Source organism: Melanotaenia boesemani, chromosome 20 (assembly GCF_017639745.1).
Source record: "Melanotaenia boesemani isolate fMelBoe1 chromosome 20, fMelBoe1.pri, whole genome shotgun sequence".
Lineage (NCBI taxonomy): Eukaryota > Metazoa > Chordata > Actinopteri > Atheriniformes > Melanotaeniidae > Melanotaenia > Melanotaenia boesemani.
In genome coordinates this window covers 27,052,336-27,078,575 of record NC_055701.1, presented here as the reverse complement: position 1 = coordinate 27,078,575, position 26,240 = coordinate 27,052,336, and the positions used below count along the sequence as shown (strand labels likewise).

At 39.5% G+C, this 26,240-nt stretch overlaps 1 protein-coding gene and 1 long non-coding RNA gene across 2 annotated transcripts; one reads left to right on the top strand and one right to left on the bottom strand.

The window, feature by feature from the left end:
- The first annotated feature begins 269 nt into the window (after window positions 1-269).
- On the top strand, window positions 270-1,559 carry LOC121630865. The gene is made up of 2 exons (XM_041971379.1): window positions 270-875; window positions 1,233-1,559. The coding sequence occupies exons 1-2, from the start codon at window positions 279-281 to the stop codon at window positions 1,557-1,559; spliced, it is 924 nt and encodes a 307-aa protein (XP_041827313.1). The 5' UTR covers window positions 270-278.
- A 3,382-nt stretch (window positions 1,560-4,941) lies between these two features.
- Window positions 4,942-6,529, bottom strand: LOC121631517. The gene is made up of 3 exons (XR_006008753.1): window positions 5,811-6,529; window positions 5,531-5,762; window positions 4,942-5,298 (listed from the first exon to the last, which is right to left on the bottom strand). It is a non-coding gene; the product is annotated as an uncharacterized LOC121631517 (long non-coding RNA).
- Between the last annotated feature and the right edge of the window lie 19,711 nt (window positions 6,530-26,240).

Here is a 26,240-nt window from a genome sequence, read left to right as displayed (position 1 = left end):
TAACAGGCTTAATCTGGTTTTGTTTCTTACAACGAGGAGCCAACATGTCCCGTTTGTTGAGTTTAATTCACTTTTAATTTGTTTTGGGATTGAGACATTGGGAAATACTTTTGTCTCTTAGTTATGTAGATGGGATCATTATTAGTTTGTCTACTTTGCGAAGATACTTGAGGACTTTGCGCTTATTCAGACGTAAAGCCCCATCGGATATTCTGGACGTGGCCACGTTTCTTCAAGATCAGTTGGTTAGATGTGGGATGCTCCACGGATATAAATTGATGCATATGAAATGCATTCAGGCAGGCTACGTGGTGACACAGGAGACAATCAGGAGATTGCTAAAAATATTGGATCCCTGTGGAGTGCAACTGAGACACCGGAACCGTCTTCGGCGACGTATGTATCAGAACCCAGGCCCGAACTTTTTTTGGCATGTGGATTCTTACGACAAACTCAAACCATATGGAATCTGCATCAATGGTGCAATAGACGGATTTTCACGAATGGTGATTTGGCTACATGCATATAGCACCAACAGCGATCCCAGGGTAATTCCTGGTTACTTTACTGATGAGGTGCTGTCAAAGAATGGGACTGCCACCCGGATACGGTCCGACCTGGGGACAGAGAACTGTTATGTGGAGCAGATGCAGAAGTTCATGAGACATGATCATTTGGATGAATTTTCAAAAAGATGCTACCTGTATGGTTCAAGCAATCACAACCAACGGATCGAGAACTGGTGGGGCTTTTTAAGGAAGCAACATGCACAGTTTTGGATGAATACGTTTCAAGATCTAAAAGACTCTGACTACTTCTCCGGTGACTTCCTTGACAAAAATCTCATACAGTTTACATGTCTTGAAATGATAGAGGTAAGAAAGAAATGTGTTTTTATAATGTGTAACTAAATTATAATTCTTTTCAAGTTTTCCCACCCTGTACAATAGGAATGCACTTAAGCTTGTGGAGTAGAATTGAATAATATATTTAGTAATACACATTACTTGTGTATGAATCCTTGAAAAATAATTAAAAAGAAAGCAATGTCATCAAAACTTACTTTTTAACTATTAATTTGTTGCATTGTACAGTTGAATTGTTAGGTGTTTTAAGGTTGAGATTGGTTGAATAGCTCTATGTTTTGTTTGTTGCATGTTATAGGCTACATAATAAGCTGGAACTGCAAATGTGTGAACTAACATTATTGTTTCCATGGTCTTAATATCCAGAAAGAACTGCAGGACGTTGTTCAAGTTTGGAACACTCACAGGATTCGCCCGTGCAGAAATGCAGTGTCTCCAGGAGGACGTCCAATGATGATGTATACCTTTCCAGAACTATTTGGTGCCAGGGAATACATCAAAGAAGTATCCCATGAAAAGATACAGGCTTGCAGAGAAGAATGCCTTCAGAGGGGACCATATCCCTGTGATGATACCATTTTTGACATCTGCTGTATGGCAATGGCAGAAAACAGCCTCCATCCACCCACCTCACCTGAGGAGGCCATTAAAATTTACAAATTCTTGCGCGCTTATATACAAGCCCATATTTAATTGTCACAAGCTGTTCTACAGGATGAAATCATTAACAGCACAATGTGCATCGGTCCAGAATAAGGGCTTGAAGGTATAACTCATAAAATTTTGTTGTGAATTTCCTTAATTTGCCTGTAGTTGGGTTTCTCTTGTATATAAATGAGATTTTGAGTGTTGCAATATTTCATGTTTAGAAATTGAAAACGAGATAATTAGTTTCAGCATATGGTCATATACAGTATATCTGGATGGACAAAAATAATTTGATCCCATTTTAAACAGCAGTACATTACAGCAGTACATTACAATAAATGTAAATTATAAATAGGCATAATGTTGTTGTGGCCTAAATACATCTGTCATACTGCTAAATGATGGTGGTCTGTCAGTAGATATATCATTAAAAGAAATTATATTCAGATGCAATTTGTGCTTACATCATTTTAAATGTGCACACATATGTGAACTTTAATCAATACAAACAGCAACAGTACATGCATACCAATTATATATTGAGTTTTGAGTATCGTACACATTCACTATTACAGATTTTGGTTAAGCATAATACACGTTCAAATTGGTCCAGATATTTATTCAATTTTTCACCCAGATTTTGTATTGATTCTGTGAAAACCAGCTGACTGGCAGGGATTAGCAACTCTGGTTGTCAAAGGCCAGTGTTCTAATATTTCATCCTGCCTATGCTTATCTATGAGTCAAGTATGCCTTAGTTTGTGCTCCCTTAACTATTTCACTACTTGAGTCAGGTAAATAATGGCTCTGTTATCTTGGAATATGTCCATGCAATAAGGAAAAGAAATTAATAAAAAAAACCTGGTCATTAATTGTATTCGGACAGTCAACTGATGTCATTCCTTGGACATATGACGTTGATCAATCTATATCTGACTAAATGAGGAAAATCGTGCTCATTTCCTTTAGGAAAATAACTGGCAGCATATATCCATATAAATGTATTTGGTATTTAAGAAATCAGTTCCCTCTGTGGTGTTATCTCAAATAAATGCACACTTAAGTTTGAACAGTGGCTTTTATTGTAGAGGAGAAAAATAAGCAGACTCCTTAAATTATAAGCCTCTGTCAGAGCTGATTCAACCAACACTAACATGAAAGACGAGGATGAAGTCGTCAAAATATTACATTACATATATTTCTGACCGAACATTTCTTTTTATGTCCAAAATGTATCAGTTTTAACTGAAACAAATGGTTTTCAAATTAAGTTGATTTAATTTATCAAGAAAAGAAAGCAATTTATAATTTTTCTAAGTTCTGTTAAATTTAATGAACTGTTCAAAAAGTTGTCAGCAATCAAACTGCAGTGTTACAAAAATGTCTTCAGGTATTTGCCTGTGATTGCATTAATAATGTATAAACAGTATTCAACTTAATTGTTAACAAAAAACTCCATGGTATACAAAAGGCTTCTTGACAATAACATTGGATAATCAAGACAAGCAACAATGTATCTTTTAATATACATTTTTAAGAACAGCTAACAATGTTCACTAAACTGCATTAATAGTTAAATTTAAAATCATAAACTCAAATACTTACCAGTATCAATATTTTTTGGGTGGTGTTTCAAGTGCAACAACATAATGTTCATGAGGTGGTAGTTAATTTCTGTTTATAACTTTATAGATATATGAACAACTCAAAATCTTGGGGTAAAATAAAATCATGTTCTCATCATTCACCACTGAGGTACTCATATTACCTATACATGTGTTCCTGTGGATCCTCGGTTTGGGGGGCTGGATATACAATGTCCATGGCATATGTGTTGCTCGACAGGACAGCCTCCATTTCAACTCGGAGCTCTGGAAAGCTGTTGTAAGTTGATGGCAGTTCTACAGTTGGGCCACACGTATGTGCAATTGGCCTGCGTGCCAGCCCTTCCAAAGAGGTGAATATGATTTGGATTTCTTTAATGCAAATGACGTCAGATCCTGTGACGAATCTCAACAGCTTCCGCAGTCCCATTTCATCCAATCTTCGTATGTACTGATGAAAAAATCGTAAACTCTGGTTCTCTGCTGGAGAGGTTGGAGAGGCTGTTATTAATTTCAACACTTTTCGTGTTGTTGGTTTGAGATCCTCATACATCTTCTGTATATCCAGCACATTGGAGAAGATCTGCTTGAAAGTTGGTCCTGCAACTTCTGCAATATTGTCTAGTGCATATTTTGGTTGCTGGATAATCTGCTTGTGGGCTATTTGGAGAAGCACAGCTTTCAAGTTTTCTTGAGTTGGTATTGTTCTTACTCCCATGCAATCCATCAGCTCAAGAAGTTCTTCTTCTTCATCACCCACAACACCATTTTGCAAAGCAGCTGACAAGAGGTCCCGCTCAGAATGACTGAGATACAACATCAGTGAGTCAAAAAGTAAATCAGGTGAGACGGAGTGTTCACCGAATGTGACTGCTGCTGTAAAGGCTTGAGCCAGTCGAGAAGGAAAATATCCATGATCTTTCAATCCTTTGGCCAATATCCTTCCGACAGATTTCCATTCTTCCTGTTGCCATCTGGGAGATAGTGATGGGACCCGTACATCAGCACCTTCTGCAGCGCAGTCTAGAAATTCTGTCCAGAAAGCTGCATACACATCTCTGGACACGCCATCAGCATCTGCCCCCCTTTCATCAATGAAACTGTATTTAACAGAGCAGCTCATTATGGTTTCATCCTTAAACTGGGTAATCAGTTCATCTCTGTGGAGTTTCACAGTCACATGCAAAGTGTCATTGGTAGAACTCTGTGAGGCAGCAGACTCTATCTCGGAACGAACAGGAGTTGAAGTAAAGGCATTAGAGTTTATCTGACCATTTTCTATGGGGAGTATAGGCTCAAGTAACAGTGTATCATCAAGTTCCCCAATAAATGGTCCATTTGTTGAGGGACCGAAAACAACTTCTGATGTATTACACAAAGTTGTGAGATCAATAATCTGATTGGGTGGAGTAGAGACAAAAACTGACATTGATGTAGCACATTGCTCATCATCTTCTAAGACGTGTATCAGTGGTTGACTGTCTGGTGTTTTCTGTGTCTCCTGCTCAACATTTTCTATTGGGTGTGTTTTTTGCCTTTTGTCTGTGTTTTCCTGTTGGTCATTTGTCTGCAGGTCAGCTGTGCCCTCGTTTTCTGTGAACATTTCATCTTCACTGGCCAGGTTCATTGTGAGCAAGTAAAACCTTATAATCCCCAGCTTGTGTGTCTCATAAAGCTCTCCCACACTAACACTGTCATCAAGATGTCCTTCTTGGAAGTCAACAATATCATGACTGAACTCCTCCCATGTTCCCTTAGATAACTTATCATTAGGGAAAAAGAGTTTTTTTAGCATGTGACAGAATGTTAGTTTTGGTGGCACTTTTGGAAATATCAAGAACTCTGGTTCCTCCACCACAGCGTTTTCTAACTTGTCTCTTTTCATGAATCCATCCTATTTCTATTTTTCTTGTCATCTTCAAGGCTCTTTTATTATTCCTTAGATATTTTTTTGTTGGCTGCAAGCTATTCTCCTCCTCAGCATCTTGACTGTTGTCTTTGTTGGTCTTTGTGGCCATCTTTCTTCTAAGCTTTTCAAACAGAGAAAGTCTTCTTTGGTCATGTTCACCTCTTCTCTGTTGATCCATACAAAAACACCTTGTGGCAATCCTATCCCCATAAGTTGGAATGTAAGCAGCCATGGCAGCATCATCTAATTCTCCAGCAACGGAGCTGTCAATCTGAAAAAAATTAATATATTATTGATGTGAGTTACCATAGGTCTAGGAGAAGACAATGCTAAATGTAATATGTGAAATATATACATGTATAATCTTTTTTCTAATTTTAAGTGTAATCTTTTGAGGTACATGTTACAGACTGGCAAAATCTTCTGAAATTGACTGAAATATAAAAGCAGAGATGGATTTCAGATCTCAAAAATGTTGCAGGAATAAAAATGCATTCGCTTACATGATCCTGCTGCATTTTATGAATTTTTTCCTGAGGGATCCCTCGATTCTTAAGGAATTCCCAAAAGTCATCATCTTGTGGGACGAATGAATTAAACGTAGCCATGGCTGGTCCTCTATGAAGAAAAAATGTAAATGTAAGTAATCTGATGGATTTACAGTTTAATATATTCTTTGCAGTTGCAGGACTAACCATGAGGTCCGCTAGCCAGAGGCAGGGCTGCACTCAATTGCTGTGTCAGAATGTCCAGACTACTCTCATTCACTACATAGTGCTGCACTATATAGCAGACTATATAGTTCCCTCATTCTGTTTGCGATTCGGACACGAAGCTGGCTATTTTTTTCCTTGCCGCAGATCACGTGACTACCAGCTGTCACCACGGCAACCGCAACTCATGCCAAGATATCGTTTCCAATCCAATCCAGGCTTCTGTGTGAAAATATTTCTTTATGTTGTTTTTCATTCTTTCTTTGTTGTTTATTCAATTTTATTTTAATTTTGTTCAATCAATTTCTTTGCCTCCTTCTTGCGATGTTTAGAGTTCCTGCCCGCAATGCATTGTGATCTATTTTGACCCGTCTAATGATCATCGATGCTCACTACTTTTCCAAGTAATTTTGAGTGTACTACTTTTTTCTCTATGGAAATTCGGACAACCCTGGAAAATGGAGTGACCACTACATGTTGGGAATAACACCAGTATGAGGACACAGCCAATATGTGCAAGGCTGTTACTGTTCCGTGTTGGAACTCTGTACGCCTCCGTTCTAAACCAAAGTTCCGTATAGACAAATCCAAATACAGAGGCATGTACCGTTACACCCATAGACAATATGCCTATGGTTACACCCCTATTACAGTACTACTGGAAGTTCATTCGTACCATTTTAGCATGACTGTAACAACTTGGCATGATACGACAAAAACGGAAAATGCGTATAAATGACCACCATCACTATGCTGGCTAACAAGCATTCGCTTAGCAACAAAACCATGCTCAAAATTTGGCTAGCTGTCTCTGCTAACTTTACAGCTGAGTTCTAACTCTACCATAAAGGGAGAAAGGCTAAAAGTGTTATTCACATACCTTGGACTTGTTGTCGACTCGGTACTTCCTACACGTGACTCTGGTTGGGCACTACTCATGGCTCTGCTCATGGCATGGAAGGTTTCCTTTCCAGATTCTCCTCTCTCTCTCTCTCTCTTTTTTTTTTTTTTTTTTTTTTAATCTCGTTAATTCAGAAAAACACAGCTTTTTTTTTTTTTTTTGGAAAAACTTATCTCGTTAATTCAGAAAAACAAAGCTTTTTTTTTTTGAAAACTTATCTCGTTAATTCAGAAAAACAAAGTTTTTTTTTTTTTGGAAAACTTATCTCGTTAATTCAGAAAAACAAAGCTTTTTTTTTTTTTTTTTCAAGTGAATGCAATACGCTTCCGTACTTATTGGATTGTTTTACTCATCCATGTCACTTTCACATTATTCCCCACAGATTTTGAGCCATTCAGAGTATTTTGACTCAAACCAAAATGGCTAGACTGCAGTGATATCAGTGAGCTTACTTGATTGGCACATGTTCATATTCTTGCAGAAGCTCTTGAAACACTTTTTCTAAGAAGTCTAATAAACCACTGAAATATGTTGACAAAGTTGTTAAGTTGGCAACAGTGAGGTGAACTGTTCTTGAACTGCTCACCCTGGATGGGTTACCAGTCCATCACAGGGCTGCTCTGTGGTCCAGTCAAGTTTATCTAAAACCCACTTTATCTTGTTAAAGCCCATTTTTGCTTCCTTATATGTGTAAATAGTGACGTCCATTTCAAATGTTGTCATGCGTCACCGTCCTCATACTTCCATGCGTGTTTTGCGTTGCCATGGTTGTTAAGTCGATTCTTCTACTAGTGGACAGTGCTGAGTTCAGAGTTCACTCCCGCGAGCCGATGTCAGTTTCAGACACTGTTTGGCAGCGGTAATGCATCGCTGTAAAGTTGTTTCCAACCGCCCAAATCAGGGGTCTGCAACCTCTGGCTCCGGAGCTGCAAGTGGCTCTTTTTACTTTCCACAGTGGCTCCTAATACATGGCTAAAAATGCTAAAGAACTAATTAATGATTTTAAATATAGATATAATAACAAATGTAGGTTTTTAGCAAATTTTTTTGATGGAATAATTGCACTGAATTCCTACAACATAATGACACTAAAATTACAAGTCCAATTTTTTTTTTATCTATTTTTCTTATCATTAGGTTGGAAACTATGGGCTTCTTTTTCTTTTTTTTCACATAATATCTACATCCCATAGAACAAAGTCTGTCTACTGCAAAAGTATGATGTTTGTCTTTATTTTAAAACATAAAAATAGCAGTAAAAACATGTTTAAAAAGGTCTTGTAACATTTGCTCCTCTAAACCAGTTTAATTTAGCTGGCTCTTTGGATTGTAAAGGTTTCAGACTGCTGCCCTAAATATTCACATATAGTGTTTCTTAAAAAGCTGGCGCAATTTTTACAGTTGCGCTCGTCCTCATTTTTCTTCTGCGTCATTATTCCCTTTCTGATCCTCTTCTTCTTCTCTGGTTTGTTTTTTTTCTCTGGTCGTATGTCAGCTATTCTGCTCAGCACTGCCCCGTGATTTCCGGTGGTATTGCTTTGTCTTCTGCGTCAAGGGACAAATAGATAAGCTCCCTGAAAACTAACCAGATTATCGACGCAAAAGACAGACAAAACTGTCCATTCGTTTGTGTATCCGTCTTCTGCAGCAAGTATAAATGGGCCTCAGTGCTGCATTCGACACCATTGATCATGTGCCACCCCTTTAAGAGAGTCTGGGGATTGTTAAGGTTGCTGCAATGTCTATTTTGTTGAAGTTTCTTCAGAGTTTGTGTTGTTTCTAATATACATTCAAGTTTTCCTCAGTTGTACCTAGGAGGAACATAAGCCTGTAAGTAAACTTACCGTTTGTGTGTAAATTTCGAACCGCGATCAATGCTAGCTCCGTGTCCACGCTCCAATGTATCAAAGATCTCATAGTTCCATATATTCCTAACAGAGCACTTTGCTCTCAGACTGCAGGCTTACTTGTGGTTCCCAAAGTCTCTACGAATACAACAAGAGGCAGAGCCTTTGGCTATCAGGCCCCTGTCTTATGGAACCAGTTTCCAGGTTGGGTTTGGGAGGCAGACACTCTCTCTACCTTTAAGATCAGGCTTAAAATTTTTGTTAAATTTTATGTTAAATACATAATATTAATAATAATGGATTAGATTTATATAGCGCTTTTCAATGCACCCAAAGCGCTTCACACTGTGTATCCATTATTCATCCACTCCTCACTTATACCTGATGATGCTAAGCTACGTGTGTAGCCACAGCTGCCCTGGGGCAGGCTGACGGAAACGTGGCTGCCAATCTGCGCCTACGGCCTCTCCGACCACCACCGAACATTCATCCACATTCATTCACCAGTGATGCCAACACTGGAGGCAAGGAGGGTTAAGTGTCTTGCCCAAGGACACAACGACAGATGACTGCGGTAGTTAACAATCCCGCAGTTATGCTGTCATAGGCTTAACTAAGGGATGCACTTCCTTTTCATCTCTTTGCTCCTCATCTTCCATGTATAAAAATATGACAGTATTCGCATCAGTAACGTGTTGTATTGCTGCTGGTACCCAAATTTCCCTGAGGACTCTCCAAAGTGATTAATAAAGTATTTCTATTCTATTCTATTTCTTCTCTCTCAGCAGGTCTTCCTGGCAAAAAGTTGCAGTGTCTGTTGGTCTCTCTTTGTTGTCCTCTCCACCCCAACTTGTCGAGGCAGATGGCTGTCCTCCCTGAGCTGGGTTCTGGCGGAGGATTTTCCTTCCTGTTAAAAGGGATTTTTTTCCTTTCCACTGTCGCCTTGTGCAGCTCAGGATAGGGGATTTGATCGACGTCAAGATTCGATGCAATCTGCTGTTTTTACTTAACTAGGCTATTATTTATTATGAATTGGCTTGAATTGTCTGTAAAGTGCCCTGCAATGACATTGTTGTTAATTGGCGGTATCAAATAAAGCTAAATTGAATTGAATTGATCTCTTTCTCTGCATCTTATTTAGCTCAGCTTCCTCATTTAACAAAAATTTTATCTTGTACACTGGAACACTGGAGTTGTCCAGGAGATGGTGCAGACTGTTTGGTGCTGCTTTTGTTCCACTTTTTATTCATACTAAAATATCATGATTATGAATAATAGTATGAATATGAATATTCATACTTTATACAACATTTACATATCATTAATTTATGTACAAGACTTCTGAGAATAGTAGATAACTGATAACTGCAAATGTGAATGTGAAGCTTTATGTCTGGAGTGCAGAGGATACAAAACTTAAAGCTAAATATACACTGGAAATAACTGCGTATTCCTTCTAACATTTTAAGGTTCCTCAATAACTGTTGTGTTGATATGTACAACATATGTCTAAAAAGTAAGTGGAAAGCAACAAACAGGTCACTAGAAAGAAAAATGAGGCAACAGCTCTTACCAGCACGTAAATTTAGCTCACCTCACTCACAGTATTTGCTGCTATATTCACACGTTATCTCAGCTGGCACTCACTAATAGGAGGGATTTGGAGCTGAACACCCTGTGGTGTAGATGGACTTTCTCACTGACAAGCTCCAAGTAGTTAGGATGGGCAGTTGTCTGCACAGTACCATCAACATCATTGCTGGAGTCCCACAAGGGTGTGTGTTGGGCCCCTTGCTGTAGACTCCTTATATTTACAACTATGTGGCTGATGACACAGTGAGGAGTAGTCCTACATGGAGGAGGCTCACAACCTGGAAAGATGGTGCCAGGATAACAACTTCCAGCTGAACATCAGCAAAACCAAAGAGATGTTAGTGGACTACAGCAGGAAACAACAGCTGTTCTCAGGGTTCAACTTACAATCTCACCTGATCCACCTACATAAAGGTAAAGCATCAGCTTTACCATCTGAGGCAGCTGAGGAGGGTTTAACATTCTACACAGCTGCTAATGACTATGAACATCACATCATGGTTTGGCAACACTACTGTACAGGAACGTGAAGCCCTGCAGAGTGATCAAAGCAGCCAAGCTTTGCATCACATTTGATCTGCCCTCCTTGCAGAATATCTACACCAGGCACTGCCATAGCAGAGCCATCAAAGTGATGTTTCAGCTGCTGATTCAAGCAAACTGTTGCCTGACAACAAGGACTGAGAGACTCAGGAGGAGCTTTTAACCTCAGAGTACAAGGCTCCTCAATCAGTCCATGCCTTGCCATCTGTACTAGCGCTGGACAATTAAGAGTTCTATTCTGGCTTTCATCCAATGCACAATGTGTGGTTGCCATGACTGCACCAGATCATTTCCATTTGTCATGTAATTAATTTGCCACTTTTCTTATCACAGCACCACTTTTTCACTTTGTGTACAATTTTCTGACAAATCTTAATATTCTGGAGATTTTACTACAGAGCTGTTTGGAAACTGCAACAAGGAGAGGAGTGAATGTTGAAGACATTGGCTGGATGTGTTCCAGGATAAACCCACTGATTCAAACAGTGTCATGCAATTTCTTTTTATTGATTATTGAAATTAATGTCAGGCGATGCTATGACGCTTCACCGCCATCAGATAAAACAGACTTGATCAAGAGTCTGGTTGTACATTCACACTCTGATGATGGCAATAACTGCAATATTTTATATTATTAATGGCCCCAAAGTGAGATTGCACTTGTTATCGACATGTTAACTTATGCAACCATGTTTTTACATTTTAAAAAAATTAATTCCAAGATTAAATACCTACATACATACAATGCATATGAAATGGACATACACTGGAGTAGTCTAATAGTTCAACCCTCTTAAGATATGATATCTTAAGATAACGTCGTCACTTTGGTAAGTTTGTCATAACAACAGACCAGAACTTAAAAGTATTAAATAAACAATTAGAGAAGCAAGTCTTCATGTTTGAGATTTTGGATCTTAGATACCTTTGATAGCTGTTGAGCTATTTTAGTATAAATCAAAAGTATTTGTGATTTTTCTCAGTCTTAAGACAATTCCTTTCACTGAAAATGTGAGAAATCTTGTTTCTTTTCTTCCTCACTAAAACAAAATTAACTCTAATCCATCTTGTTGAGTAATTTTCAACATGTCAACACAAACTTCACCGATTCCATTATTTTCTGTGTGGTTAAAGTCAGTCAGGACACAAAGTATCAGACACAAGCAGATTTATTACTCAGGCATTTTTCTTCTTCCTTTTTATCTTGTTTTAACTGCCGTGTACATGACCAGGTTTACAATCACAGCAAAGTAACTTCCTTGCTGAATAACCGTCAATACGTCTTTATCTTTATCACCTTTAGCTTTTCCTCTTATCAAACTGTCTTGTCATTTCACAACTTCAAACGAGGTGAACACCTGCAGAAACATCGTTCCTGTCAGCTCCATTCCTGCATCTCTGTTGAAAATTGTGATATCACTGACTGTAATATCCCAACTTCCTCTCCTCTGTTTTATGCCTCTCTTTAACACGACGCAGTATCGAGGACGACAGGTGAAGCCGAACACCATTTAGAAGCAATGCCTGTGGTGAACTGTGACCTCTCTCGAGTCTTTCTAGATGGCTGCTATGCTAAGCAGAGCATGACTATGCAATTTGACAGGGACGGGTGAAGTGATGCTAAGGTAAACAGCTCACACCCCGCAGCAGGAGGTTAAGGTATAGATGCAGCTTAGATCACAAAAGAAGGCTCATAAAGCTCTTTTAGCTGTTTGCAGCAACAGAAAGCCCCCTGCCTTCCCTCCATCCTCCTGGCGAAACATGAAATATTCATCTCATGCATAGTTGGAGGGAAAGCTTTAACTGGCTTCATTGTACATCCTCGTTCATTACAGTATGAAAACACATTTTATCCAACCCCCCCGGTCTGAGACATACTGCAGACTTTATTCAGCATTTGTCTTCTGCTGTTTTTTTTTCCTTTTTTTACACCAAATGCAGCGTGATTAGTTCAGTCTATCTCCCTCATGTTTAGCCTTCATGAATACCTTAATAGAGTTAGAGTCCTTTTACACGTGACAAAATACCAACCTTTCCTTCAGGTTTTCCTTTATTACTGTCTCACCGTCACATCAGCAGTCTGCAGCAGACGTGGTCTCCAAGCTGACGACTCTGACATATTCATTTGCCACCAGGATCCCTCGCTCACACACCTGAAGAGAAACCTCTCATTCGGTCTGTCTTTTTGAGTCAGTGTGGTGTGTGTTTGTATGTGCATGCTGCAAAAAGTCAGAGTTTTGAGCATTTCTTTTTCCATTTTATGTCCAGATTTATCAGTCTCATCAAGAAAAGTGCATTCTTCCTGAAATGTGTCTGTACCAGCAAATTAAATGTTAAGGTAGTTTACCTCGGCATCGGCTCTGGAATGAATGAAGTTTTGGAGGTCAGCATTTATACCAGCACAGATATAAATTCCTAACAATATAGCGCATACGTATATTTGATTATCTCTATTCTAAAATAAGGAGGAGGATGAGGAGGAGATGTCCAGGATGAGAAAAAGAACCAAACTGGGGAGAAAAAGGGAAGAGGGACAAAAACATTTCTCACCATGATCATTGTTGGGAATGTTAGTCACAGACAAATAAAATGATAATCAGCATGGAGTGCTAGTGTGGGCTGCAGTGTGTCTCACTAAGAGCTTTCAGACAAACTGTACTGACTGCGTTCGGGAGTCTGACAGCCCTGCTTTGTGTTGAACAGACTTTCCTTCACACCAGTTTAACCAGAGCCAAAGTGGGAGGACTTTACTCCATGAATGTTAACATAAATATCTTTGAAATTTGGTCCTGAGAGTTGATGGTTAAGTTTCCATTATGACTTACGGTTTCCCAAAATAAACAATATATTCAGAAGAACAGGCGAAACATGTTGGGATGTCAACACGGGCTTACATAAGTCGCCTGTCGAAGTTTGAATCATTGCCAGGCAACAAATCAATGCAGCAACATTCAGGTGTTATGCTAAATGAAAGATTTCAGCATTTGATTACTTAAATTTGTCTCTCTGAACTTTATTTTCACCATGTGGTCTGTAGTCAGACTACGGTCTTTATCTGTAGAAGACCCAGGGTGGATGCGGTACTCGTTCAGGTTCTTTGGTTGCCTCCCTGTTACCTGGCACCTGTTTCACAAAAGTAGAAATAGGTTATCCAGGATAAGAGAAAATAGCAGGGCTTGACCAAGCCTTGTCAGAGCATCCTAGCTTAATTGGTTTCAGAAACATCAAGCCAGGCTGAGACCATGGCAAAATTGCCTTGGCAGTGCTGACTTAGTCCAGCCGATCGCACGAATCCAGGGTGTTTGCTGGTGTTTCTTCATGGGAAACCGGTAAAAACCCATTCCCTGTTCGCCTCCCTTCTTGACTTATTAATTTGAACAGTCAAATACACAATAACTGTCTGGTATCACTGTAATTTACTCAGTAAAGACAGACCCACTGCATATTTTAACTGACAGCTTAGCTTTCTGACTGACAGAAGCAGCGTGAGTGACGTATAAATTACAAAAAAATTCCCTGAACTGAACAACTCTTGATTAGAATCAACCTTTTCTAGTCAAAGGGGATTGTTACTCTACTCTGAAAATGCGTAAACTGCTTTAAAACTGCAAGCTTATTTTGAATATGAACAATATGCCATCTTTAATTAAACTTTTTACTCTCTATGAGTAAAGTACAAGTTTCCCCTGATCACATCAAGCACATACATGTCTTCTTGTGTCTGTTTTATGAAATGATGTGAAACCTTTTCTTCCTGGAGCTGATAACGACTCTCCAACTATTTTATCATATTCTCCTTTTTTTATGGATTTTATGTAAGCTGTTCTGGAAAAGGTATTCCATTGCAAACATCAGGGACTGTGTGTGTATGCTGGCATTGCAGTTGCACGTGTGTGTATTCTACATCACGTGTGGGGACGGCCTGAGGTGCTAAAAACAATGCAAATGAATGATTTCTCTGCTGTTAGTTGAACAATGACCCGGAAAGTTCACACACTAAATGTGAACCATTTATAAAGGTGAAAAGTGCATTCCTCCATTTCAGCTTCTGCTCCTCTATTTCATTGCTTCTGTTTTTCTCCACAGACATGCTGACAGGAAGCCAAGCATGAGTTCTTAAGACTTCCTGCCAATGTCTTGTAAAAGCCACAAGCCAAGCTAAAGACATGATACACCAACCAAGTCCGAGCTGTGAATTTCCCAAAGACGACATTGACTTCCTGCCATCAGAGGAAGGGATGATTATCTGCATCCTCCCAGGCACATCACACCATGTTAAGGTACTTCCCAAATCCTTGTTTGTGATTGTTTTACAGAATTCCTGGGGAGGGCAGGGATTAGGGGACAAAGTTCCATCTGGGTCTGTGGATGTTTAACTGCTTTCTCCGTCTGACGTCTGCTCAGCTTCCTTTTGTCCTGCTGTGGAGCTGCAGCAGAACTGCTGTTTGACATGAAGGGAAACATCAAATTCCTACAGGCCTCCTTTCAGGATTTGGACAATGACAAGAAAAGATGGATTTACAACCCAATATTTCACTTAAAAGATTTTTATTAAGAAATATTGATTTTCTCACACTGCCCCTTTTTCTAAAACAAAGATTTTCCTCTAGCTTCAGCAGATTTGTTCCTGATTGCAGGTGACATTCTGTTTTCCACTTTACTTAATGTTTTTTAGCAGGTAATATGGACAGAATGGACAGTCTTCAACTTTACAAGTACATAGCAGATTCTATTTTTATTACAGCTTGGAATTTACCTTTGTTTCAGACTTGATGTAACTTGTTTTTAAACCTTCAACTGCTGGAAACAGATGGAACGATGCATTTTGTTTTGTGTGGACAAAGGAATTAAAGTCCTTTTCATTCAGTCACTCCTCTTTATCTATAAGTCTGTTTAACTAATTATTACAAGTTATTTAATGGCTCCAAAACTCGTTTTCCTGTTTGGATTTAGAAACTGAAACTACTTAAGTCTGAAGAGTCACAGCTACCTGATTTAGACTGCTCCATTTTAGGGTTACACATCTTTACATGAAGACGAATTCACATTTACAACCTCCTTTTCAAAACAGTTGGCCCAATTTTTTTATTCTCAGTAGAACATAAACAACATAGATGTTGAAACAGAGACATTTTATCATTTCATGGAAAATATGAGCTGACTGGGAATCTGACGGCAGCAGCACATCTACAAAAAGTAGTTCCAGGGTGATGTTCAGCACGGTGTAAAAAGTAGTTCCAGGGTGATGTTCAGCATGGTGTAAAAAGTAGTTCCAGGGTGATGTTTTCAGCATGGTGTAAAAAGTACAGCATGGTGTAAAAAGTAGTTCCAAGGTGATGTTCAGCACGGTGTAAAAAGTAGTTCCAGGGTGATGTTCAGCATGGTGTAAAAAGTAGTTCCAGGGTGATGTTCAGCATGGTGTAAAAAGTAGTTCCAGGGTGATGTTCAGCATGGTGTAAAAAGTAGTTCCAGGGTGATGTTTAGCACGGTGTAAAAAGTAGTTCCAGGGTGATGTTCAGCACGGTGTAAAAAGTAGTTCCAGGGTGATGTTCAGCACGGTGTAAAAAGTAGTTCCAGGGTGATGTTCAGCACGGTGTAAAAAGTACAGCATGGTGTAAAAAATAGTTCCAGGGTGATGTTCAGCATGGTCTTACAAGTGAAAGTGGAGGCTGCCCACGCAATAGGCACTAATGCAGCCCCATCCCATCAGAGATGCAGCTTTTCACCTGTCCACTGATAACAAGCTGGATGCTCCCTCTCCCCTTTAGTAGGAGAGGGAGCACATCTTCATCCAGATTTCCACTTTGCCTCAGACCATGAGCTTTGGTCTAGAGAAGACGACATCTTAGATAAATCTTTTTGCGGGACACAATCGTGCACAATGAAACAGATCATATGACAAATTGCATCGAATGGAGATCCTCATGATGCCTGAAAAATCTAGTAGTAGCAAAATTAAAAAGTCCTCTGAAAGTCTCCTCACACACGTCATATAAAAACAGATGACCTCAATACATGAACAGATGACTAAACTATCCTTATTTAACAGAAGCGGAACCTTCTCTAGGATGTGTTGCAGATGTTTTAAAACAGGTCATGTGTGAGTAACTGGTCTAATGCAGCTCTGCTTCACTCATTTTCCAGCTGATAATGTCAGAACTTTTCCTTTAAGCCGACTTTGAACAATTGGGGCAAACTTATTTTAGATGTCCCAGTTTTTCCCAATTGACCTTTTTATTAACTTAAGGAAAGTTTGAAAAACTTTGATTTGGTGTAAGAAAATATATATACACAGTATTTCCTTTTCTGTATGATCATATTTTTACGTTTTTAAATATCTGCTTAGTAACTTGGATCATTTTATTTAGAATTATTAAAATTAGCAAAGCTCAAGAAAACCTGGACCATATAAACTTTAAAGATGGAAAATACTCCTAATATCTGCAACTGCCAAAAAAAAAAAGATCAACAGTCATCAGATAGAGGTTATATTTGTATGTCAACAGACTTTCTGGATTTAAGCAGCAGTCAGGGTTGATGCAGACGGCACATGTAGACCTCCAGGTAACCAGGACAACATCTAGAGAGGCTGTGGGGTCAACTGAGGTCAGCGCCACCAGTGAGATGCTTCTCACTCGGGCTTCATGTTTTCCTTCAAACACAAACTGTTTGCATCCCTCTGGCTGTCAGCTCAGGTCTTATCACGGAAATGTGCACTGAACCTGCAGGGTCTTCCCCAGAGTGTATATGTAGTGTATGTGTGTGAATGCAGCAGGGAGTTGGGTGTGCGGTGGAAGAACACGGAAGAAAGAACACGGCATCTTACTGAGGTTGCAGAGGTTCCTCTGCTGCTGAATTAACTAATATACTCACAACTGCTGTCATTCTTTTCTCTTTTTTTATTTTAGATGTGCTGAGGGTTTACTCACAGTTCATTCACAGTTTATTCAGTGTTCTCAAAGAGAATATACAAAAAAAGTTGTATCTAACAGAATTAAATAAACAAAGAAATTGAATATGGAACAATTGCTGTATATAGTTAAAGACTGCACATAATGGCATAATTACTGCATGTAATTTAAATTAGGCATACAGAATACAACAGGCTGGATATTAGATGTTTAGGATTATCTTAGCAAACGTGTTAGAAGTATTGCTGGGAAATCTAAAGACAATGTATATAGTCAGGTCCGTATATGTTTGGACACTGGCACAAGTTTTGTTATTATAGCCTTATAGCTAAAACATATTCAAGATACAGTTTTCTAATTAATATGAGCTTAAAGTGTAGACTCTCAGCTTTAATTTGAGGGTATTCACATCCAGATTAAAGGAAATGTTTTAGTAATTACAACTCTTTTAAATGTAGCTGCCTCTTTTCAAGGGACCAAAAATAACTGTACAGTTAACTCTAAAGCTATTCCATGAGCTCCATGGGCTATTCCCTCACACATCCATCATCAATTAAGCAGGTAAAAGGTCTGGAGTTGATTCCAGGTGTGGCCTTTGCATTTAGAAGATGTTGCTGTGAACCCACAACATGCATCAAACGAGCACTCAAAAGGGGTGGAACAGACCATCCCTAGGCTTGAAAAAAGAGGCAGTGAAAGGAGCATTCCCTGCATGAAAAGGGCAAGAATCCAGAGATATCTGTAGGGGATACTTCCCTAAATACTGGAAGAATCCGGACCATTTCTGCATATTGAGACTGGTTTCATATCTGGTGATATATGGACACAAGATACTGCATGAGGACATATATTTTGTCTGAAAACCAGATGTGTCTGATTTTTGTCTATAGGAGTTCCGGGTATGACCTGCGGTCCGGCCTGGAAGTTTATGAGGTCAAGATACTGAAAAGGGCCAGAATCCTGACATCCGTAGAGGATATTTTTTAGTCTAAGAAGAATCTGGACCATTTTTGTTGAAAGTCCAGAAAGGTCAATATGTGCCATATCTGGTGATATACGGACACAAGATACTGCATGAGGACTATATCTGTTGCTATACATGTACTTTAGGGACACTTGCTGAATTCTGTCATTTGAATATATGACCTTAAACATTGAACCAGATAAATATTATCTGAAATAGTCGTTGAAAACTAGAAAACCCAGAGTTTTCTTACTCCTGCTATCATGCCCAGAGGACAACCAAAAGGCTGTGTGGTTTGAAACTAACAACTCAACGGCCTACAATTAGCCACCATTCGTTTGTAAATGCAGCCATTACCTGACTTGACTGTCTGACATGGACACGCTGAGATCATGGGGGATGGGTATGCTTGAAAAGAGCCTCAGATGTCCACTCAGAGCTTATCTCCATAGGGACTGGAAAGGGCTTTCAAAACACACTGTATTGTTTTAGTCATCACAAATAGCCTATAAATTTTTGACCATTTCTCCCATTTTTCACGTACCCTTTATTTGACATTGCTGATGTGTGAAATGGTTCGAGTTCACACATTCATCACAATGTTGTACACACAGCCTGCTTTCAAATGAGAGATGATCACCTTCCTTTTGACTTTTGTGAGAACAGAAAAGTAATTTCAAAACTAGTTTCGGTCAACACCACATTGTGTGGTTGTTGAAAACAGCATAGGCAAGTTGATAATTTTTACAAAATAATGGCTGAACAGTCAAGAGGCGTCCACATAGTCTTGTACCGAGATGGATAATTTGCTCCCTCACACAGAACATAATAATTCACTGGCTTCATAAATGTTGTGCTGTATGAACGTCAACTAAGAAACGAAGATGCCGAACATCTACAGCACTCAGCAGGCTTTGGATGGGATCCTGAACCAAGTCAACCCTTGCGACTCAGATGGAAAAGATATAACCCTTCAGCCAAGTTCAGAATCAGTTCAATTTCTTCTGGTAAGATTTCACAAACATCCTGTTTTCCTTTCCTGATCATGGCAGTTATGTTTCAGAAAAAGATAAAAACAACCCTAAATTAATACAGAGGAGGCATATTTGTGATGTTTTGGAATTATAATTCAAATTATATCTGCGTAAATTTCTAACCTTGATTAAGTTTTTCATTGCTCACATCTTAAAAATATGATCACCCTACAGATAAAGAGCCTTCACCGCCACCAGAAAAGAGAGGTTGACTGGAGACACACTGGGCCCACACAGAGGGCAAACAGCAGCTCAGCGTGGCATGAAGAACTGGTTGGGAGGCCTTTCCATCAACATCAGCCCCATAGAATCATATGCTGCAGATGGAGAGCCAACGGCTTTGGTCAGAAGAACAGTGTCGAGTCCCTTACATCTTTTCCACAGTAATGGCAAAATCTTTCCATTCGTTTCCTTTTCCTTTCCCCCTTCGACATACTGCTTTTTAAGGCAAAAAATCAAGCAAATAAATAAATAAAACAATCAAATGACTCCAAGCTTAAGCTATTACTTCTCTGCAGAAGAAATCCTGGACCACTTTTTTAAAGGTCTGGGGAATAAGATGCAATGGGGTCCGAGGAAATGTGTCTGGCACCGCGGCCTTCCCGTCTCCCTCCTCCCGTAATGATCATCATTTCCTCTTATCTACACAGCGGCCATCTCTCACAGCAGGATATTCTGAATAGGTCTGGAGGACATAGGCAGGACAGTAAATCATATGTCTGAGGCAGTTATTATTACATTTTGTTTTTGTCCTAATAGTTCCATTTAATGTAATTGCAAAATTAAAATTTTCTGATGCTGGACATCATTAAAAAAATGCTGAAAAACTCCAAAGGGAAGAGTATCTGAACAAGCTTGTAGCTGAGCAAAGAGAGTTCGAAAACCAGGAAAGGCAGGCCAAATATAAACTTATCCAAAGTAAGCGTGTTCAACAAGATCCGTATGTTCAAGAATTCAATAGAGCATACAGAACAGAACAGTGCTATATAGAAAATGAAAATCTAAAAGCAATTATTAACATGAAAAGACAATATGAACAAGAGCGTCACAGCAAATATGAGGAAAGTGTGACAAGACATAATTCTGAAGCCTTAAAATATAATTAGGCTTTAGCTCGTGAGAGAATAGAGAAAAACTGGATTAATTGTGAAGAGAACAGAAAGGTTATTGAGGAAAAGAAAAGGCTGGCAGACATAGAGAGACAGTTGGAATTAGAGGAACAAAAATGGCAAAGGGGCCAGGATTTTAAAAAAAAATCCAGATTCAGAGATACAAGAGGCAGAGAAAAGGAGAACCAGGGATTTTCTCTGGCAAAATCAGCCACCTCAGAGAATCACCAAATGAATGAGTTATAAAGCTAGCCTAGAAGAAGGGGACGAATTGTTCGATTCTTCCATTGTATGTGTCATGAATGCTAAACAGCAGAAAATAGATTTGGCCTGAGCTTGGCATGAGATAAAAACACAAATTGTGTCAGAAAAACAGGCTGCAGCAAATGAAATACAGGCTGCTAAGGAAGCTCTTGTCGAAGAGAGGATATTAAAAGAAGAAATAGAGCAACGAGCCATGGCGGCAAAGCGAGAAGAGCAGGACAAGCAGAAGAAAATAGCAAATGCAAAATTACAAGAGAGAGACCATTTTGTTACACCCACCTGGCTCTGTCACGGACACGCCCACTCCTGGCTCTGTCAAGGACACGCCCACTCCTGGCTCTGTCACGGACACGCCCACTACTGGCTCCGTCACAGACACGCCCACTCCTGGCTCTGTCACGGACACGCCCACTCCTGGCTCTGTCACGGACACGCCCACTCCTGGCTCTGTCACGGACACGCCCACGCCCACTCCTGGCTCTGTCACGGACACGCCCACTCCTGCCAGGCTTCACTGCAGTCAGTCTCCTGATTACTGATAGAGGACACCTGCACCCAATTCCCTACCCGGCTTCATATGCCCCTGCTCCACACTCTCACGTTGTCAGACCTCGTATCAGCAATGCTGGACCTTCCACCTTCCACCTTCCTGGCTCTGACTCACCTGACTGTTGTCTGGACTTCCAAGTTTATTCCCTCCTTTGCGTCCATGGTAAGCTGCTCATTGATCTTCAAGCTTGTTATTAAAATCCTGTTTGAACCTGATCTGTCTCTGAGAGGTCCTTTGTTACACTTTTAGCTTAGATGAGGGAAAAGCAGATTTTAAAAGGTGAGGAGTGTCAGAATAAATACCCAGAAAGTCTAAGCGTATTTGAGTCTGATAGATTATATAAACTTGAACAAGAGAAGAAGCGTCGAGTTGAAAAAGAAACTCGTGCTTCAGATTATCTAGAAAATGTGGCACTTTAAAAAAGAAAAATGTGCATTTATAGAGAAGATGAACAGAATTGAAAAAGAACAACTGATTCAAATAGCTGAAAAAGAGCGAGAGGAAATGGAAAAAGAACGTAAAGATTATATAACAGCTGAATTTAGCAAGGCTGTAGAGAATGGGCTTAATGTTGAACGTCTTCTTAATCATAACATCAAACCAAATATGTATCTTAGTTCAAATCCGAAAGGAAAACCATTAGGCCGGTATAAAACTCACGAGACACGTGTTGGGAAACAGTTGCAGGCAGCTAGGGACATGTATGTCCCACTGCCAAACAAAAACACTGCCATGGTGCCAGCTGTTAAAAGACAAGCCAGACACATAGTTACAGTAAGGCATAAAGTTGCAGGTGCAAATGACAGAACAACAGTCCCAAAAAACCACCAAAGAACTGAATCCTTACAGTCCTCTCCCAAACATTGCTACAAGGAATATAAACACTTTGAAAGACAGGACAACCACCAAGCAACTGTCACATCAGTGAAACAACTCACCACTCTCCCAAAGGCTTACACAAAGCAGGGAAAACTAAATAAAATGACGACAGGAGTCATACCACCCAGCATCACACCACCGAGACGTAATATCATCCCACCAAATATTCCCCTCAGGAGAAAATTGTCAAGCTCTTGTTGGCCTCCTAGGACTAAATGAATTGCATTTAACTCTTATTATGGGTGCCAATGCTGAAGAACTGGGCACTTGAGTAAAATTAAGTCTTCAAAGAAGATTTAAAGACCTAAAAACAAACAACACAATCTTAAACTCAACTCTAAAACTGGACAATCTGATATTTCCAGCTTTCAAACGTTTGATTTTTTTTTTTTTTAATTCAGTCTTCTTCATTTTACAAAAAAACAATGAAAAAAAAAAAACAAAACATACACACAAATATATATATATATATACACTGCTCAAAAAATAAATAAATAAAGGGAACACTTAAACAACACAATAACTCCAAGTCAGTCACACTTCTGTGAAATCAAACTGTCCACTTAGGAAGCAACACTGACTGAAAGCAGTTCCACATGCTGTTGTGTAAATGGAAAAGACAACAGGTGGAAATTATCAGCAATTAGCAAGACACCCAAAAAAAGGAGGTTCTGCAGGTGTTGACCACAGACCACTTCTCAGTTCTGCTTTCTGGCTGATGTTTCGGCCACTTTTGAATGCTGGCGGTGCTTTCACTCTAGTGGTAGCATGAGATGGAGTCTACCACCCACACAAGTGGCTCAGGTAGTGCAGCTCATCCAGGATGGCACATCAATGCGAGCTGTGGCAAGAAGGTTTGCTGTGTCTGTCAGCGTAGTGTCCAGAGCATGGAGGTGCCACCAGGAGACAGGCCAGTACATCAGGAGATGTGGAGGAGGCCGCAGGAGGGCAACAACCCAGCAGCAGGACGCTACCTCCACCTTTGTAAAGGAGGAACAGGAGGAGCACTGCCAGAGCCCTGCAACATGATCTCCAGCAGGCCACAGATGTGCATGTGTAGCTCAAACGGTCAGAAACAGACTCCATGAGGGAGGTTTGAGGGTGATAATTCCTTGACACGCTGAAGAAGGTAATATACCTTTATCTATTGATTCTTTAAATACATGCAACAAAATTCTGAAATGTCATCCTGAAAAAATTGATAAAATTCCCCTGTGAAGCCGTCATTTCCTGGGGATTTGTTGTCTTTTAATTTAGACACAACCTGCTTTAATTCCACCAAAGACAAGTTACTGTAACATGTCTTTTTTGACTTTGATCAATAGTCCTAATTTTATCTTTAATGCCTGTAAAGGAATCTGAAAAGTTTTCTTGATCAGTTTGTTCAGAATAAAGTTGTTTATTGAAGTCTGCAGTATGTTTGGAGATCATCTTTCGATCATCTGATATTTGACCGTCAATATTGAGCTTATGAATACTATTTTTTGTTTTCTAATTGGTAAAAGTATCTAGTATTTTGTTCTACTTGTTCCATCCATTTGCGTCTGGATCGTATAAATGCTCCTTGGACCAGATTTTGATATATACTGTCCAATTGAAGTATTTTAATTCTGTCCATTTGGGAGGGATTTACCTTATTTGGGGATTTTTATTTTTATTTTTTTATTTTTTGGGGGGTAACTAAAATGCAGTATCATTGGCCACTCGTTACTGTGGTTACCAGAACCACAAGCTACTCATATTATGTTATACCTATATATTATTCTTTATTTGGTGCAGTGTGTTGGCTTAGCAAATATAACAGGTTATAAAACACCAGACTCAAAGATCCCCCCCGAACTTTCTGCATGTATTTGTGTTTGAGAGCAAGCAAAAATGCCCTATGTGTGTCGAAATACCATACTTAAAAATATTTAGAATAGTAAAGTATAGTAACATCAGACAACCTATCGGGCCGTTTGTTTATTACTTTGCTTGTCCTAATGGTTATTACATGGTTGTTGACACTTCAATATAAAGATAATAATCGTTTGCTGTTTACAGGCCCTATTTATTGTGGACACAAGTTTATCATATTTTATTTCATAAAATGTGACAAATGGGTCTCTGTTTTATTTTGTTTAGTTTGGGTATCTGGGCAAAGATATCCCTGGATTCTGGGGGGTTTTGCACAGTGACTCAATAGAGGTGGAACAGACCATCCTTAGGCTTGAAAAAAGGCAAAGAGACAAATGAACAGTTTGGTTCATTCTGAGAGAAAGAGAGGACACTGTTGAGCCTGGAAACTCAAAAAGGTCTGAACGTCCATGGAAGAAAACAAAGGTGGATGTTTCGCATATTATTTACACAGTGATGAAAAACCCTTTCACAACATCTACCCAAGTGAAGAACACTCGCCAGAAAGTAGGTGTACTTAGAAGACTGCATGAGGTCAAATACAAAGGGTTCACCACAAGGTGCAAACCATTAATCAGCCTCTAGAATGGAAAGTCCGGGTTAGCCTTCTAAAGAAGCCAGCTCAGTTCTGGAACAGCATTCTTTGGAAATAATGGAATAACGGAAAGACGAGAGTATGGAGAAGGCTTGGAACAGCTGGTGATCCAAAGCACACCACATCATCTGTAAAACATGGTGGCGGCAGTGAAATGGTATGGGCATGCATGGCTTCCAACAGCTCTGGGTCACTAGTGTTTGCTGATGATGTGACAGCAGACAGAAGCAGCCAGATGAAATCTGAAGTTATAGGGATTTACTTTCTGCTTACATTCAGCAAAGTTGACTGGATGTCACAGTACAGACGAACAATGATCCAAAACACACTGTGGAAGCAACCCAGGAGTCAAAGAAATGGAATATTCTGTCATGGCTGAGTCATCAGATCTCAACCCGATTTACCATCATTTTCAGAGAGGGGGCGGACATAAAGACCCACAAACAAGCAACAACTGAAAACAGCAACCACTTGACTTAAACCTGAAAGTCTGCACTTAATTTAAATCTCAGTTGTTTCATTTTTAATCCAGTGTGGTGGCACACAGAGCCCAAAACTGTAATTCATTAACTGTCTATCTTATTATTAGCACATATCTTTTATTTATTTATAGCATTTTTCTGTCAATAAAATAGCAACAAGTTAACAGGCCAACAAGCCTACCATGGTAAATGGAAAAGTATGGACACCTCCCCTCCATTTACATTTAGATGCTGCAGATGAAGATTATGTCCAAATGTAAGGATTAAATCTTAAAAATTGCAGAATGCCGACGTCCATCAAGGTATACCACCAAAAAGGGAAAATCAAACTACTACGTCCCCAATCTCCCCCCTCTCCTCCAGCCACTTGGTTAGTGCCATCCAAGCTAATTAAACACACCAGGCCCTTGTTAGCAACACTCACGGGCTCCATGATACAGCTAATCTCCAAAATCACTTCAGAGAGAGAGAGAGAGAGAGAGAGAGAGAGAGAGAGAGAGAGATCCTAAATAGGATCCATCTTTAGTGAATCCATACATTAACAAAAACAATTAAACAAATAAATAACATCAGGGTGTATGTAGGGTGTGTGTGCAACCACATACTGAGCACCTGCTTAGTGGGGAGGGGGGTGTGCATCTCCCTCACAAAAAATCTTCACCTTGTCTTGAACATGACGTAAACACCGTTGTGAAGAGAACATTTTCATCTCATTTTAATGCATTTAGTAACATCTTTTTGGACCCCTTGACTTAAGCTCATATGTCACCTTTGGAATTTTATGGTGTCATGGCTGACGACCAAATCTAAGGAGAAACCTGATCTGTAGTTGCATAGTAAGTGGTTGAAGATTGTACAGTTGCTGTTTTCCACACAGACAAAGCTTGATTATAGATTCAAAAGCAAGTCGACTTCTGTTATGGCATCCAATT